This window comes from Macrosteles quadrilineatus, unplaced genomic scaffold (genome assembly GCF_028750875.1).
Source record: "Macrosteles quadrilineatus isolate MER2022 unplaced genomic scaffold, UCM_ALF_1.0 Scaffold_8__2_contigs__length_117827958, whole genome shotgun sequence".
In the NCBI taxonomy this organism is placed as follows: Eukaryota; Metazoa; Arthropoda; class Insecta; order Hemiptera; family Cicadellidae; genus Macrosteles; species Macrosteles quadrilineatus.
This window is the reverse complement of record NW_026542601.1, coordinates 37,358,610-37,377,839: the sequence shown is the minus strand read 5'-3', so window position 1 is coordinate 37,377,839 and position 19,230 is coordinate 37,358,610. Positions and strand designations below refer to the sequence as shown.

Here is a 19,230-nt window from a genome sequence, read left to right as displayed (position 1 = left end):
GCTTTTGCGACCAACAAACAACGTTTACGGCGAAGGCTCTGGGACTGACTGAATCAGATTGAACTGGATCGAGATTGGTATCGTTGTTTTCGGCATATTCTGAGCTTTCTCCTGATGTCTGTTTCTAGACGCTATTCATTTTAGTTCCGAAAATATTGTAGCAGACAGCTGACGTGCGTATTTCTAAACAACTTGGTTTAACCTCGCACCGATGACTGATGTGTTTTATTACGTTTATCATTGTTTTAGTGTTAAAAATCACAAGTAGTGATATACGTGATGCATTATAAGAAGATTTAAGTGATTTTGAAGGGCTGGTTGATGATCCTGAAGAAGTCAGTAGTGATAAGTTATTGATGTAAATTATCAGCCAGATTCCTAGCTATGGTTAGGCTATGAATTCTTAGCAAAACGCTATGTACCGAAATCTGTTTTTTGCCCATAACTTATTTATTTGCAAACCTACTTCCTTATAGCCTATTATTATATTTTTGGAATCCTCATAAAATTCTGAACAAAGTGGCTATTAAAAATATTTGTAGACCTATAAATTATAACAATTTATTGAGCGCAAACATAAGTTAATTTTTTTTCATTTATTTGATAATTTTTGAGAAATGTTAACCCCACAAAAATTGTTGAACATTTTTTTGTAGGCTAATGTTTTATATGTTACATTGAAGCCCATAATTTTCCAAACAAAATTATATATAAAACAGTATACTTTACATTGTTTTTAAGTTTCTAAGATACATTTTAATAAAACCCTGCGATTGCGCAATAAATGGGCGAACATTAAGACCAAAACTATGGACACTTGGAGGGTTAATGAATAAAGTATTTTATGACGATTTTCCTAAACACCTGCATTGATGTGGAAAACTGGTCGGAATTCCTAGAAGCAACACCACAAGTAGGCCTAGGAAACCTCAAATAAAATTGTTTCACCGTTTGAGGCACTCAAAGGGTTAAACACAGCACAAAACTGTCAAGTGAAATCCATCAATGTAAATAAACCAATTTTAACCCATCTTCTTTTAATGAAATAGCCTACCCTATTTTCAGAAAATTTATGACCAACAGCTTTTTTCAGTAAATTTTAAGTTCCCCAAGTAGGCTAGGCCTATATCTTTCCCGCCCGAAAATATTCTTGGAAATCTCGGTGACGTTTACTGAACATAACCTCAATCAACATGAATGGATTCCACATAGTAGAGCATAAGCAACCAAGGCTAATGAATGCAGAGCTTTGAAGTCGTCAAAACTTGTAATAGTATCCTGATGAAAGACGCTAGTTCAATGAAATTTGACAACTGCGTCTGAACTGTAAGTTATTGTTTTTGTTTTTAAAAAAGCGTCTTTCCATTCCCTGAAAAGCGGACGGATATATGTTTTATAGCAAAGGGTTTCGAAGACTAGCTTCCTGTTCCTGTGTTACAACGGAAGTTTATGATTGTATTGACATTTGAAGTGTTTGCCTTACCTTTGTAATTAATAAAATCGATGATTAGTTATAAACTAATATTATAATTAATTTAACTAAATAGTACACCCATAATCTTATTCAATAACTCAATTTCGATCCTTAATAGGCCAACAAGTACGATTAAAACTACTATTCCAAGATGGCGTCTGGTCCTGATGTTTGGTTCGACAGGAAACCACTTCTGGATTGAAATTACAGGCCACGCAAGAAATTCATACTATAATCCATGTGCAATACGTCTGAATGGATTTTTGGTATTTTACTTGCACTTTTTCGTACATTAAATGTATCTGTAATCAAATAAAATATGTTGTAATGAGGGATGGTATACATTATTTCGACTGTAATGTATATAAATATACAATGGTAGAATACGCTTTACATTCTACCTTTATTTTGTTTCATTATCTCTATTTAAGGACTTTAGACAGTGAGAAATGTTAAGAATTCTAGGGTTTGGTTTAGTCCAAGACAAATTTGTTGCAATGACATAAAAATTGAGCTAAAAATGATTGAGGCAATGGTTATTTAAAGTAATTTTGAACTGCCATTTTGTTATTAATGGTCCGATTTCTATTTTCTTTATGTTAATTCTTATGTTTCGTTAAGACCTACAAAATAATACCAAACTCGACTATACTTTCTGTTTGAAAATTTTAAGTTACACCCTACCCCCGCTACCCCTTAGGGCAAAATTTTCAAAACTGACCATAATTATTGTAGCCTTTTTTATCCAAACAACTTGCCACAAACCGATTTCAAATATCTCAAATAGTTAAAATTAAAAAGTTAAAGGGGGTTCAAGTTAATTTTTTTGTCTCCCTCATGGTTATTTGGATTTGAAACGTTTTAGGGCACCATTTTGTTATTAGTGAGTCGATTTTGGTTTTCTTTATGTCAATGTTAATGTTTCGTCAAGACCTGTAAAATGATACCAAACTCAACTATACTTGTCGTTTGAAAATTTTGAGCTACCCCCTACCCCCGCTACCCCTAAGGGCAAATTTTTCAAAATTGACCTAATTATTGTAGCCCCTCATATCTAAGAAGGTTTCTGCAAACCGATTTCAAATATCTCAAATGGTTGAAAAGTTAAGGGGGGTGCAAGTCACTTTTCAGCCACCCTGTACATATAGATTTATATATATGTACGTCCGTGAACGCGATAACTTGAGTAATTTTTGTCCGATTTTGGTGAAATTTGGTTTAAAGGTGTAAGGCGGGATAAACCTGAATGAGTTCGCGAACCAGCATGATCGGACCATGGCAACAGGGTTTTACGGGAGGTTTTATGGGGTAAAAAATGGCTTTTCTCATTTTTGACCCTCAAAACACAAAATTTCCCAATTTCTCTCTAGAATTTTTTAAAGAGCTTAAAAAAACAAATAATTTAGTTTATCAAAGTGTTTTTGTACGGTTATTGGTAACGGAGAAAATTCAAAAAATTGTAAATTTAAAATTCCCATTTTATTCTTATGGAGAATATTGTAAACTGTTGTATTTTGCTTGTTTGTGGATATATTTGGATCAAACTTGGCAAATTTATTTATTTTATACTAAGCTATTAATATTTTACTAAAATACAGAATTTACAGTATTAGTTTCCTTCTTTCCTTGTAGCAGCAAACCTAGGTACTAGTTAAACCTAATGTTATTTAAATAAATTTGATTGAAAATCAATTCAGACATAGGAAATTCGCTTAGTCGGCAGGTTTGCAGCGGCGGGGGTATTTAAATGTAACATTGTCGAAAACGCCGAAACCAGCTGTTACGGTTATTAGCATAGACATTCGGGTCAGTGACTGTGACAAATTTGTTTGTATTATGATCCATACCGTTTCTGTTATAATATCCGTGATTTTAAACATATGACTTTTTTCTTTTACTAACACTCATTACAGGATTTACAAAATTTTGTTTGTTAGGCTACATATAAATTATTTATTTAAGAGTTATGTCTGTAATTTAGTTAATTTTATCCTGTTATGATGATGTTATAATTTGTATGCATTGAATTCAGTTAACTTAAATCTTAGTTGATTAATTATGTAGACCTACGTGAAACATTTATTTACGATTTAAACTATAATCCGTTCAGAGACAGGATTTTATTGCTCGCTCTGATCAAGTACAATACGAGTACTGTAAGTACAACGGCAGCATTGCTGGTGCGGTGCGAGTGCAAAGTGCAAAGTAGAAAAACAGAAAAACCTCTTCCTCTTGGTCTTGTAGCTTGGAGCTACCTCTTCTACTTCCACTCCACTTCTTCCTAAGCAAAGTTGGTACGGAATTCGTTTATATTATTCGTGCACAATGGCTGCAGAACACCAGTACTTTTATGAAGATGAAGTGTTTAGGATTAATAAAAAAGGAAATATTGAGTTCGGAATGGTGCTTGAAAATTCGGAACTAGTTAGTAGTGATGAATCTGATGGTGAAGAAGGAGGCAGGATGAAACAAGGGCATATACGAGTTGCGTGGCACCCTTCGGGCGAGGAAGAAGTAATTCAGGAGAAAAAGGTTTGTGAAAATAATTAATTCCTGTCTGTTAGGCTATTGTTCAGATTTGATTGCAGACAAAAAGTACATAGCTTAGTTGGCCTAGCATTGTTAAATTTGATCTAGATTAGGGTCGGATAGGGGCCTAATGCAGAAGGGGGGTTGTTAGGCCTATCTAGATAGATTTGTCAAATCATGTTTCATGTTGACAGGAATCCCTCTAGAAATAGGCTAGTCCTCTCAAAACGTTGATTTCAATGCTTTTCTCAGGCCCGGTAGGCTAATGATTTGCCTAACTTAATTATTGATTTATGGGCAAATATTTACCATAGGCCTACTTGCACTGGGATATGATGTAATTTTTATATGTCTATTTTCAGTATTTTTAACGCTGAATCCAAAAATGCAATCAGTTTTTGTCGGAGAGATTCCTAAGTGGCCGTAGTGGCCGTAAAAAGATGGTTAGGATTACGAATCTAAGGATATTTGAGCGGTAGGCCTACTGAAGGTAACTTAATGGTAATATGGCGTGGTCTGGTCGGGTCCGTATTGAGTGAGGAGTGAGGACTGAGTGAGAAGAGCAAACAACTGTTATACTTGATCTAATGCGGAATGAAATCACATCATTTCGTTTTGAAATCAAATAATCAGTGAGGCATGTGAGGAAGGTATGAGTTGGTTCATTATAACCTAACCTTTACCTTACTAATCTAACCTCACTTCAAAACACTCAATACAGTCATGAATCCGCATAAAACAAGTCCGACCTATCTTCCTCACATGCCTTTTCTGACATAAAATGTGATTTTAAAATCAATATTAAGGTTCCTGGGTTGGGTTGGGTTAGGTTAGATTAGAAAATAGCCTATAATACATAACTTAACTTTCCTACTACAGTAACTTATGCAGAAATAGTAGTTTACGCAACGATTGCGTTAAGTGAGTCTTTACGACACGAGTAGAAAATTTAAGGCACGAGCCTTGGCGAGTGCCTTAAAAACTTCTACGAGTGTCGTAAAGACTATTAACGCGAGTTGCGTACACTACTTTACCTACGACCGTTTTTTAATTACTATCAATCAGGATTTAGGCCTAATTACTAACAATCACTACTGATAACTTTTTAGAGAGGTTATGTTTTCGTGTATTGTCATTGCCACTGAAAGTGATGCAACGACTTGTTGTATAATCAGCTGATTTCCTGTAATTACGTGTTTGTTAAACTTCGTTAAATATTACATTGCTAGCAGCATTCTTACCATAAATAATATTGTATCAGGTACAATTCGGCAAATATTTCATTTATTTTTGGACTTCCACCAACATAATTAAGAATACGCGAGTATCAACATGAACAAGTCGGATCAACAATTAAATTGGTCAACTGATCAGCTGATCAGCTGATTAGTTCACGTTCGAAGCATTACAATTTTAATTCTTTTCTCTCAATACTTGAACGTCATTGGTCTGTTACCTGTGTGGATATGAGAAAACTATGCGGATATGAAATGAAACTATGCGGATATGAAAGTAAACAGCTGTAAAGTGAAACTTTTCAATTCTAAGAACTGGACTGAAATGGCTACTTTAAAAAACGGTCGTAGGTAAATATTTTAACTTAACCTACCTTGCTTAATACCTACTTTGGCCTATACAGCTTTGCTGCGGCCTTATAAAACGCGTGGACTCGTTGTTAGGGTTCCGTTTCTTGAACTGGAACTCCGCCAGGTACCCGACGAAATGCTCGGACCTCACCCCGTATTTGGGGATGTGGTCTCGAACGTCTCTCCAACACCGCTCAATTCGGTTTGTATGGGCACCCGTGACGGGATCAATGAAGTCAGTACTATGGTTCACAGTTAAATGTTGGAAGCCGTACTCCTGCAATCTGCTGTAGCCTACGACTTCCAACAGTCAGTGATAATGGTACTGCCAGGCAAAACCCAGCGGCGGATTAGTCGAATTAGGGTGCGCCTTGAGCGGTCAGGAGCGGGGATTTTAAAATGTTTTTGTCGAGCCTCTCTGCACACCCCCCCAACACCCAGTTTCCCTTCACTCGCCTACCTCGGTTGTATTTTGCCTCGTCTATTTCAACAATCTCAGTTGGCCCGCTTAGTCTTTCAGAATTTGTTACACAATCGTCAATGTACACTTCTCTTGTAAACGAATACCAATCTACAACAGTTTTACTTGACAGATTGAGATTTGTTTCCAGGAATTTTTGCCGGGGTGGGTCAAAAAAAAAGATAGTGAGCGCGTTCTGGGAACATGTACCGGTGCCGCACCGGTGCAAAAAATGTGTCGTTCTGGGAGACCGGTGAGTTAACCCAGCAGACAGCTATTTCCTCTTTTTCCTCACTGGTGCAAGATTTATGCAACGGAGAAATTGTACGGTGCATAATACACCGGCGGCATCTGATTGGTCAGTTTCTTTGACAACAGCTTGCAGCTACGGCAAGATGGCGGGTCCACCGAATAATGTTCATTAGTTTTATAGGCTATGTTGCGCAATGAGTGAAAATTTGTTCAATGAGGGGGTTATATTACGTAATAAATAATAAATAATAGGTAATTTTCAAATAATTTATTCCGTGAGGGCAAGTCTGTTTGTTTGATTTAAATATTAGGCCTATTTAAAGCAAATAGTATGTGAATGTGTAAATTATAATCCGATGTGTACCGTAAACTGGTGACTTACCGTTCTGGGATACCATGACTCTTGCCCCGGGGCGGCACCGGTGAGTAAGTCACCGGTTAATCTGAACCGGTACACCGGTACATGTTCCCAGAACGCGCCCAATGGTTGACTAATTGCCAAAGCGTACGAATTTGTAATCTGGATTTGCCGAAAAAAGTGTCTACTCTGCAAGATCACACCTCCACCTCACTCACACCTTTTAGCTTTCTTCTTGTTAATTGAAACTCTGTTCCAGTATCTGAAAAACCACTTATCGTTCAATTTTAAGTTTGAATTACACCTCGGACAATTTGTTTCGTTATTTACAACCCCGTGCTTAATTTAAACACTTTTAATTTTATTATCATCGAACACAACCGTTTCATAAAAAATGTTGGTCACACGCATTGCAAATATCAGCCATTACTAATTTCTAAATCGGCAACAATAATTAAACTTACTTGATAATTAATAAGTTGCTATTGCAGATGTTATTAATCTGGATCTATTTTCTGGGCGCATTTTAGGGTAATAATCCATTGGTTGGTTAGCAAACTACATTACAGCAATTCAGTGACAGTTGACAGTATCAATTTGGCATTGGTGGTGCGGTCGTGTTATTGTAGGCCTATAGGGTAAAAAATCCTTGCATTTTACGAGAATAAATTACATTTATTGATTGATGATAAATGTTGATTTTATTAATAGTTCATACAAGTTATTGTTTTTGTGTAATTGTATTTTCGGAACGTCTTAGAATTTCGTCTGCTTTTAGAAATTGAATCATTTTAAAATGTTATTCCGATTTTCACATGCCGTGTGTGGTTTTGATAATTTTGCATTCAATGGTAAATAACCAACAGCTGTTTCCACTCCACAAACCTTCCTCCCCTTTAAGTGTTAGTCGCCAACACTAGAACTTGGACTCGGTCGAAACCACTAATATAATATGTGAATAACTCTTAATAACTTAAGCTTGACATTAATTATATAACTGTACGGCCACTTAGGCACCTCTCCGACCAATTGCATTTTTGGATTCAGCGTTAAAAATACTGTAAGTAGACAAAAAAAAAATTAGGTACCGGTACATCAAATCCCAGTGTAAATACGGTCAATAATTACTGATTTATGAAGTGGTTGGGTCTAAGTTTAAGCTATGTGTACTTAGCCTTTAAACAAATTGTCATCTTTCTGACAGGCCCTAACTTCGGGGTAGACTGATGATGTTCCACTTTCCATCAGCTAAAAACTCTTAACATTGATTGGCCTGCAGTTGACCATTAACTTATAACATACCTATTGATTCTTGTAGGCATACGAGTAAGTTAAGTTAAACTTACAAATTGAGTAATATCCTTTAAGTTATTTAAGAGGGCACATTTCTTACCTACCGTACCGTACCGTAGACCTGCTCACTTCATAGCATTAGAATAATTAAGCTTACGTTAGTTATTTTAGACCAAATCTTAATTGATCCAACTTATTGCCTGCTATAAAGTATAACTTAACTTATATGGGCCATTCTTCAGAAAAGGACAGATTACGGTCGCCAAGGAATAATAAATAAAATTAATATAATAAATACATAATTTGTTGTTAAATATGTAGGTAAACGTTTTTTTTTATACTTAATGTAAAGAAGATAACATCTAAATGAAATTTCATGAACATTTTATGTCCACAGAAGGTGACATATCACTTCTGTGGACAGTCACCCCCTCTAGGTTTAGCTTAAGATTAGCTGATTTTACTAACAAATTTGAAATAAAAATTATTAAACCCAATTGCTGTTGGCTATCTAGACATTGAATATTAATAATTAGTTGTTTATTTTACTTTTTCCATTCTATTAAAGGTAAAAAAATACAAAGAAACTCGGGTACCAAAGCCTGCATCACTCCTGTGGACAGGCATATGTAGTTCCAGAAAAATCCATCAGGCAGCACTGGCCAACTTTCACTATTTATTTTACAAAGAAGAAGTAACCATCTTGAACATAGAATCAGTTTGGTTGTGTTCTGTTCAGTTATTAGTTGTTTATATCATGTGAAACTAGAGTTTTAATTGTTCGTCGAGCTAACATAGTCACTTCTGTTACCACATTTTAAAGGTAATTATGCATGTCAATAAAACCTAATACACTAATTTACAGTAGTTTATGTGTTTCCCTACAAAAATAAGAGCAAACATTGTTTTAACCTATTTGCTTGACTCTATGTTAGGCATAAAATGCTAAATCATCACTTCTGTGGACACTAGCAGTTACCCGGCGCGCGTTGCTGCGCTTAACAACTATTATTTTAAATGACTATTAAACCTAATACACTAATTTACAGTAGTTTATGTGATTCTCTAGAGCAAACATTGTTCCTAACCTATTTGCTAGACTCTATAGGCATAAAATTCTAAATCATCACTTATATGGACATTTAGCAGTTACCCGGCACGCGTTGCTGCGCTTAACAACTAATATTTTAAATGGCAATTAAACCTAATACTAGTTTACAGTAGTTTATGTGTTTCTCTACAAAAATAGGAGCAAACATTGTTCTTAACCTATTTGCTAAAATCTATGTTTGTTTTTTAACGTTATTTGTAAAATTTGCAGTTGCGATAGTCACTTCTGTGGACTTATTGTCACTTCCGTGTACATGCTAGTTTTTAAATACTAAAAATCTGGGAAAGTGATTGTTATTTAGTGTGACCATTGCAATGGGTAAATATTAAAAAGGGTCATACATTAAAATATCTAAAAAAAAATTAAAAACATAAAAACATAAAAAAATAAAAATATAAAATTGAAATCTGTCCTTTTCTGAAGAATGGCCCATATAAGTTTATAATATTACACAACAATCCTTTTACCAATGCTCATGTTTGTTTCCGATCATAGGTAGGGCTGGCAGACAGATCATTGATGCCTGGGGATGTGGTCAGGCGTATGATCAAGGGAAGAGACACCCAGCGCGGCTACTGTAGAGACATCAAGGTGAATGCTTGCGTCCAGGTGATGGGGAGCAGACATGTCATCACTAATGTCAGCAGTGAAAAACTCGTTCCATTAGAGGTAAGATATTTATATATAGGCCTATCTTATGCGTTCTGTTTAAGTTGAAATGTGTCTCAAGCCTTTAACTTAAGTTATTTTAGTCTAAGCCTGAAATTGAAATTAAAATGTCAGAAAAGAGTGATTATTTATGTATCCTAGGCCTGGGCCTAGCTATCTATGACATTGCGTGCCTAGTTTGTTTCGATACCAGTCAAATGTTATAATCCATAAAATAAAGCTAATAATAAGGCTAAGTATATAGTCTATAGTCGTATTACTACAGTAGGCCTGATTGGCTTGAAATGTGATCAAAACAAGATAAATCGCCATTAAATACTCAGCTGACTACTATAATGGATTAGTCAACTTATTTTTTTTAGCCTAGGCCTAAGTTATTACCATTGACTGGTTTAAAGTAGGTAAGATCTTCATCCAACTTACCTAAATGTATTTATAGGCCTACATTAAACCTAAGTTTTAATGAAATGTGAAATTCAGATAAATCCTATCTCCCATTGACTGTAGGCTTACAATTTTTCTTTTTTTGAAACTTAAGTGCATGTCTTAAGCTGGTATTTAAGATTGTGCACAGTGTACACTCTCATGAACTCTTGCTTGACAACAGCAACAATAATACAAAAACACTGACTGAGTTTAAAATTTTAAATAGGAAGAAGAGACAATAATTAATTGATACTTCATGAATTTTGAAATTGATACTAACTTAGTCTGTGAACTGGATCGGAACTTATGATGTGGGATTAGCAGTCTCTTTTTTTCTCATCATTTATCATATGGGCTCCTAGACCGATAAATTCTAAAATAGAATACTCTTAACATTTATAATTTAACACTCTAACTTAGTTCTTTTTTCAAACAATCTCTTCTTGTGCAGGAGTTTGCTGTTGACATTGCCGTATGTCTCGACTCCTGGGTGGGAGGAATTAAGGCTGTCAACTCTAGACTGACTCTGCAATGTTCTGATGGGTCTCGCTGCGTTGTCAAAGACCCTGATACTGTTGCCGGCTTTGAAGTGTTTGACGAGAAGCGAGACAACGTTAGTACAATTCCCAAGATCTTTCTTAAAGTAATTATACTTTGTTGTATTCAGATTTTTCTCTTCACACTTGTAGATGAGGAACTTAGACTTGAATGTTAATTGGATTTCTAACTTAAGTAGTTAAATGCTTTTTGTTTTGATTGATTTACAATTCACATAGCCTACATGTTTTGTGAGTAAGTTATGTCAGCTTCAGTATTGAATATAGTTAAAAGAGAAGTGTGTAGTTAAGTTAAAAGTAGGCCTAGTATTTTTTGGTTCTAAGGTGGTGATCATATATAGGTTTCAAGACCACTGTAGATCTGATACTATAGATGAAGAGAAGAATAGTAGGTACAAATCTTCAATTGCTTACTCATCACATAAGTAGATACAAAATTTATAGGCTTCTTTTGTTTTATATTAGCCTAACAATATTTTCCAACACTGAAATAATCAACAATCACTGTAAACTATTATTGCAATAAAAGTTTAGTGCACTATTTCGTAGATAGTTGCATCACATTTAAATCTTAGATAAATTATAGGCTACATAGTTAGTTCATGTTTGTATGGTGGTGGTTGGTTAAGTTACCGGTACTATAATATCAAACATTCAGTGAGAAATAAATCTGCGGTCTTCCAGCCTAGACCGTGTCAAAATCGACAAAACACAATTGACTTAAGCATTTGCTACATCGACTGTGCGGTAGTCAAATCACCCAAGATGTCGCTCTGCAACAAAGCAGCCTACGCCTACACTGTTCATTTACAAGCCAGTTCTAAAGTTTCTTTATCAGCTTTTTCCTGATCTTTTTATGTTCATTGGAAGGGAATTCTGAATTTTGCATCCAATTTACAATGGTTTCTTACTGAATTTTGTGTTGTGGTATATGGTAAGGCTGAAATATCTAGCTCCCCTGGGAAGATCTAGCTGGCTTGTATACATTGCTAGTTCATGAATGCAAAGTGCTGGTAGGCTACTGTACTGTTAAAATCTTGAGACATTTAAAAGCTTCTCTAGAGGTCAAGGCCAGAAGTACCCTGATAGCCTTCTTCTGAGCCACCAAGATCAGAGGTGCCCTCCCAACAAATCACCCCATAGCCTACCTTAAATGAGTGATTCCACTATCACATAGTGTGCTGCCTTAGCTGATATCCTCCAGCCACACAATCCTCTTGACTGTGTCTTTTCCGAATGATCGCTTCCTGGTTAGTTCATAAATGTGATTGTTCTGTGGCAATGTTGATGATGTCTACAGGACTGTGAGTTCCCGCACAGAGGAGACTACTACCCTGGCCAGACACTGTGGGGTCCGCTACATGGGCTGGAGCAGGCCACCTGGCTGAACTGTACTAAGGAACTCAAGGCTGTACGCTCCAACGTTACCAAGTCTTGCAAAACTGTCAAGGTAAGCACTGCTTTGGAGTTTTATTACCTTAAAATCAAATCAAACTTAATATTAGGCTATCACTAAACGTACGGTATTTATTAGTGATGGGTCGGTTGCTGATTTTATTGGTTCCTCTTGGATAATTAGATTTGACATGAGATTTAAGTGAGACATCGTTCTTGTTCAGTCAAGAAGTTAATCGTGATTTAGCCTCCAGATAACCAATATTTCAATAAAGTGGTTTAAATACCTGCATAGAAGTTATCCAAAATGTTGCTCACGGCAACCAGTTTCAATCCACAATAGGGATCTTCATCAGGCCGATTAGGCACATTAGAAGAATTTGAAATATACAAAGCTGTAAAATCGGATCATCAGAACATCCTGAACGACAAGCTGTCATTTTCATCTACTTATATTTATGACACTGCAATCAAGGTATTGAAGGGTGTGGATGGAGGGGGTAGACCTCAATGAAACAGCTGATAAGGATTGGACGACTGGATTCCACTGACCACCGGTAGTCTAGACTATACCTTCACCGGGGATGAGTCGTCGCAATAATTTTGGCCGTGTCTTCAATGTTAAATGTCCGTGTTTCGTGTTTGTGACTATATGTGCATGTTTTTTACACCTTTTGACGACCTTCGCAAGAAGAGAAAAAATGTTTTGACATCCTGATCGGCCTGATGAAGATCCCTATGAAACCGGATGCCGTGAGCAACATTTTGGATAACTTCTATGCAGGTATTTAAACCACTTTATCAAGAAGTTAACTGTTTGGTTTACTGTTACTTCGCTTTCTAGGGTTTCTTCACGAACACATTCTAGCACATTACTTGTAGTTGCTTCATCAATGGGTTTCTCAGATGTTTTGAAAATTTCACTCGAATGCTTTCATAAAATATACCATCTTAAACAGAATTTAAAATCCATCGCGGTTGGGTGATTTTTAGAAATGCCAATTCCTCGGATGTAAGAGAATAAATTCTCTAGTATGTCTTGATTAAGTTTTTGGGTCATAATATATTTAATGTAATGTTATTTAGACAAAACGAAAACAAAACAAACAACACGTGACCATCCCCTCGCCCACACCCCCGCATTAGAGCCAAAGTTGCGACTTGCGACATAGTTAACAACCGCTGTGAAATAGGATCCTAGCAGTCGATTTAAACTGAAATGTCTCAGTTTTTTTTATTTTTTATTATGGTATTACGAGAGTGAAACAATTTTATATTTTAATCACTGAATGCCTGCTGATTATAAATACAATGTTTAATCACCAACTTGTTTTAAACAGAGTAGGTGCATATTTTATATACTATGTTATAAATTTCTTTGAGTTAAAGAGAATTTACATGATATGCAAACTTTGGCTTTAATTAATCAATGACAATTTGCAACACTATAAATGTTATTTGACAAAAAAAGTTAAATTTGAATCTTTGTCTAAAACTTTCCTGCTGGTCAGATGCTTCTAACCAAAGTACCTGATTTGGTAGCCGGCTAACTTTTTCATATGTAGTTTTAAGAAAGGCCCGAAAAGGCCAAGTATATAGAGTGATTTCACGGTTAAGTTTCTACAATTACTAACTATTTTTTTCACAACAAGCATCTTCCTTATTATAATTGATGTCCATTACAAGTTTATAATTTTTTCCCAATTCTAATTGTTCAAAATGTTGACGTTAATCAAGCAGTGTCACACTGAGTTATATATGCGCGTGAGGCAGTTTGCCCCTAAGGTGACGTCACGTCGTCATGCGCAGAGTGGTCTCAAACTCGTCCGGCTGAATAGGGCACCTGTCTTACTTCCACCATGGCATATTTCTGATCAGTTTCAAAATTAATTAAATGTTTGTCATAAGATGGTTACAATTATTAGGTACAGCTTTTTCTGAAAATAAAGGAAATTCAATATGAAAATATAATTCATCTATCTATCTATCTATACTATTATATAAAAATCTAATGGTGTCTGTCTGTATGTGTACCTATTACTAATAGGTACAAAAACTACTGAACCAACTGGGCTTAAATTATACAAAAATATAGCTACCATACCAAGGACCATTATAGGACTATTCACATTTCGATACTGACCGTAGGCTTTACCCCTTTGGCTTTAAAAGTACTGAGGTGAACATTTTAATAGTAAATATTGATTGGTCTCCATGGCTGTGATGAGAACACTAACAATGTTTGTTTACATTTGCTTTGACATTTAAATGTAAACAAGAAGAACTGCTAAACTGCATATTTCACAATTTCAGACAGCTGATACAAAGAAATTAAATATAATATTTTCCATAACTATGAGGTGACACGTTTATTTTAATCTAACCTTTTATCATGGATTATTTGTTCTAAAACTACAGTATGTCAATGATTATAGAAAAAGAATTCTATAACCGTTGCTGTATCAACTCCGGCTCTGCTTTGGATGTTTTAAAGCGTCTAAAAGTTATGAAAATAATGTTATTGATATGTTTTCATGGAAACAGTACAGTATTAAAATTACAAAGTATAGATGTTTCATATGAATTTGGAGGCTACTTAAAAAAAATTCTAACTGCTTAACATGTGTTAGATTAACTTAACATAACTTGCACATCACATTGTTTTTTATATATATATATATTTAGGTAAATTGAGTTATTGTGTTTTGCTAAACCTATGCTTAAATTAAACTAAAGAATATCATCAATAACTAAATTGTACGTTGATTTTTGTTTTCTAAAATCTGTTGTATATATGTAACTATATATTTAATTATCAAATGCTAATACAAAATACTCTTATTTTATCTTAACATAGCTTTCAGTTAACATTTACTTTATTTGATACATTTATTATTTGTGTTTTGCTACACCACTGATTAAATAAAACCAAGGAAAATATCATAAAACTAAGCAGTACCGTACACAGTGTTCTTTTGTTTCTAAAATCAATGAAATATCTGTTACTATGTTTACTTAATGGTAAGTGTTAAAATGTAAAGGCATAGACTAAGGGAGTATGTTTTATCTATGGTAAAGGCAATGGACGATGGAACTGATTAAAAAAACGAGTTTGTATATTAAGTTGTTTGTTGATATTTTTGTAGAGTAGAATCAGAGATGCAATGAAACATATACTGTATTTGCTATTACATTTTTTTAGTCCTTGATGCTTTGATAATCATATTAGTTTTGTCTGCTATCTTTAATGCTCAGTTATTTGTTTAAATTTTTTTATAGTACCTAGATATAGTTTCTTTAATATTTCAAAAAACTGTATTGATAAGGCACAGCAATATTTCTAAAGTTTATAACAGCTGACTTAGTTTTGCTAATGATTTATTGTGAGTGAAGAAACTGAACATGGAAGGATTTGTGATTTAATAAAATAAAGAAGAGTGAAATTTAACAAAATGTTCATTAAAATTTAATAATTAGTATTTTTGCAACTTCAAAATTGAAATTTAAAATGTCAATAATCAATTAATAGATATGTAAGATGAAGGTAAATCATGTATGTCAAATGTTTTATTCGAAGATTTGGTAAGTTTTTCTCATATCAGCTTACACCAGATTTAAAATTAATCAAAACCAAAATGGTGGTATCCACTACTTGCCAGATTTAAAAGTCGTATAACTTAAACGTTTCTATTAAGGCTATAAAAGTTGAATTTTGTTTTTAAAAGCGTTGGCGGATGTGTAACTATTATATGCAACAGATGTAAAGATTAAAATGTTTCTATTTTGTGTCCTCTTCCCGTTGCAAAGCACGGGTACAACAGCTAGTTCTATATATTAATAAGCAAGCATGTTTCTTTAAAACCTTTTTTCTCAGCTTGACGCAGGGAAAATCTATGCATAGGCCTACCGTTAGAAAGATATTTTCCTGTAGATGTGCAGAATCCCTTTAAAAATTAAAATAGGCTCAAATATAAGGACAAAAAGTGGATTTTAAATTTGGAAAAAATTAACATGAGCTTTATGGGTTGCCATGCTGGTGACAAAATAACAACGAAATATAGGCCTAAACAGAAAATAAAAACAAATGGAAGAAATTCTAATCACATGTTTTATTTACAGCGTAGGATCAAAATAGAGAAGCCTGTAACTTTACATTCCATCTCCATGTTAAAGTTGTCACCAGTTTTAAAATTAAATCAACTTTGTCAGCAACAAAAAATAAGGTGGAAAATAGAGTAGGCCTATAAGACACGCATTCGGTGACTAGCTCACACAACTACATGTTTTTTAATAATAAAAAATAAAAAAAATGGTGACAGCTGGTCCATATATAGATGGGATGTATACTTATCTAATAGTCAATATGTGTACATTACATGTTTTTGGTTGAGTTTTCGACCACTGGACGACCACTAGTATATATAAATATGAAAAAATATATCATACTATAAATATAATATGAAAATATAATTAAATTCCTGAAACAGTGATTTATAAGATTTCCTAAAATATGAGAACGTCATTATACTTAAAAACCTTTTCTGTTCTTGTAAGTTATTTGAAACATAAAATAAAACTAACAATAGAACATATTTTAATCCAGTTCAAGCAAATCAAAACACATAAACAAAAACAAACAAAAAATAACCCATCTGAAACAACAATAAAATCAACATGATCTGTTTACAGACAGTACAGTACTTATAAAACTTAAACTGAATCTCATGACGATCCCAGAACTCAATCCCATAATTTGTAATTGGATAAATGGAAATATAGTAGGAAATATTAATCCTAGTTTTAAGGTCAAAATAATTACCTAAGGAGGTTAAGACCCATCAAAATATCTACAGCTCCCATATATACCTGATCTCCCTGAAAATTCCCTGATATTTCACGTACACCAGATGATATCATGTTCAAGGGCATTTTCAAGGAGTCTACACACTGTTATTTGCAAAGTGGTCCATAATTAAGGCAATATTTATACCAATTCAAAAAATATTATAAAAATATATGAAATGTTGATGATTCCCTGTCACTTATACAACTGTAGTTTTCTACAAAATATTTGTATCTCCTGAATTATAATATTTGGATTTTTGGCACATACTTGGTTTACTTCAGTTGGATTTTTCCAATAGATATAAGCGTGTGCAATATTAATTGGCCAGCAATTAGCCACAAGGGTTTTTATCTTTGTGGTCAGTAACTGAGCCTACAAGTGCTTAGCTTGAGTCTTAAACTTACGAGTGCTGCTTTGGGTACAAATAAAGGTCGATTCACACATATCAGTCCAGTCACAGTTCAGTCTCAGTTGCATCCGCAATTCCTCAGTAAACTGTTTGTCAGTTGGTTTCAGTCAGTCTTCTATCACTATATTTAAAGTAATGTTATAGTCAATAGTTTTTAATTAAAATGGAATATTATATCAAATTTTCATCGTTCATCTTGTTGATTATTACAAACAGTAGCCTACTTAAAATATCAACACAATAATTTAAATACAAAAAATAAATTTTGTCTAACCTCAAACACGTCCGTGAGGCGTTTGAACAATTAAACAATATCGATGAGATGAAATTTTAAATTGACTGACGGACGCTGGCAGAATAACTGACAGACGCCGGCAGAGTAACTGACGGACCTGCGTCGGATGAGTGTAAATAGCGCAATAAAATCCATTAAGGAATATTTTTGTTGACTGTTACGTGACTGATGTAACTAACCTGTGACGTAACTGACATGTGTGAATCGACCTTAAGACAGTTTCTCTCATTTAGCAACAATTAAAAGTCTGGACGTTTTGAATTTGTTATATGGAAAACCTGTAACCGTCTGTGAGTATTAATCTCATGGGATGATGGACACTGATAGTATTCCGCTATATAGAAATCAACTGTTTGCAGGTGATGGTAGAAGGTGTGGAGACTGAGTCAGTCGCCGTACACTGGCAGTGTCGAGCGTACTCGAGGGAAGGGGCTGGCAGCGAGAAAGAGCAGCCCAAGAGTACGATTGAGGGCGACGATTTGAAAAGGTACCTGCTGATCATGAGGAGTAACAATGTGTTAACTATAGACGCGGGTCTAAAATCTAAAGTAACCCAAACTTTAGGTTTCAACTTTGATTTTGTTTTACAGGGTGTATAGCAACCGGGAGAACCGGGAAAACCCCTTGAATTTAAAGAGGCCTGGAAAAAACTGGGAAAAAGCCGGGATTTTTTGAGCCATTCCAAGATTTTAATTTTAGCCCCGGTAGAAGATTGCAATCGTAAAACGTGCATTTGCCACGATCTCGGAAGACTATAATGACGTTTCTGTGACCGCGGGAGACGACGATGACATCTACACGGCCGCAGAAGATTTTCATGATTTTGCCGCGATCGTGGAAGACGACGATCATGTTTCCGTGACCGCGAAAGACAATGATGACGTCTACACGGGAAATTTTTGTGATTTTGCCGCAATTCCTGATCGGTAGTGTTTCCATGACCGCGGGAGACGACTGATTATGTTGTTTCCGTAACCACGAGAGACTACAATGATTATGTTGACAGGGCCGTGGAAGATGTTCTTGATTTTGTCGTGATCGCGGACGACGACAATGGCGTTTGCGTGACCGTGGGAATCAAAAATAATATCTTGGCGGCCGCAGATTTTAGTGATTTTGACGCAATCACGGAAGAGGACGATCACGTTTGTGTGACCACGAAAGACGATGATGACGTCTACATGGCCGCGGAAGATGTTCATGATTTTGCCGCGATGGCAGACGACGACGACGATCGCGTTTCTGTGACTGTGGGAGGCAACAATGATGTAGCTACACACGGCACGGGAAATATTAATGATGTTCATGATTTTGCTACGATCGCAGATTACGACGACAACGTTTCCGTGACCGCGGGAGACGACGATTAAGTCTACACGGTCACAGATGATTTTTGTGATTTTGCTGCAATTGCGGACAACGATGATGACTTTTCTGTGACCGCAAAAGACGACAATAATAATGTCTACACGGCCGCAGAAGATTTTCGTGATTGCAGATGACAATGATGACGTTTCCGTGACCGCAGGAGACGATGATAATGTCTACATACCGAGGGAGATGTCTAGGA

General features: G+C 35.2%; 2 protein-coding genes across 3 annotated transcripts in view; one reads left to right on the top strand and one right to left on the bottom strand.

Moving 5' to 3' along the window:
* LOC129001068 (cortactin-binding protein 2-like) overlaps positions 1-1,586 on the bottom strand; it is a 32,781-nt gene extending 31,195 nt beyond the window's left edge. The window contains exon 1 of the mRNA XM_054428222.1: positions 1,484-1,586. The gene's annotated coding sequence lies outside the window, so the exon portion shown is untranslated. The remainder of the gene's footprint in view (positions 1-1,483) is intronic.
* A 2,147-nt stretch (positions 1,587-3,733) lies between these two features.
* Positions 3,734-19,230, top strand: part of LOC128999736 ((E3-independent) E2 ubiquitin-conjugating enzyme UBE2O-like) — a 42,007-nt gene continuing 26,510 nt past the window's right edge. Inside the window, exons 1-5 of one of the 2 annotated variants that reach the window (XM_054426389.1) lie at positions 3,734-4,006; positions 9,559-9,732; positions 10,610-10,771; positions 12,016-12,165; positions 18,020-18,147. In XM_054426389.1, the coding sequence (XP_054282364.1) occupies positions 3,800-4,006; positions 9,559-9,732; positions 10,610-10,771; positions 12,016-12,165; positions 18,020-18,147 (821 nt within the window). In that variant the 5' untranslated portion in view covers positions 3,734-3,799. Of the gene's footprint in view, positions 4,007-9,558; positions 9,733-10,609; positions 10,802-12,015; positions 12,166-18,019; positions 18,148-19,230 lie in introns of both variants that reach the window. The other variant, XM_054426388.1, reaches the window with a different exon arrangement.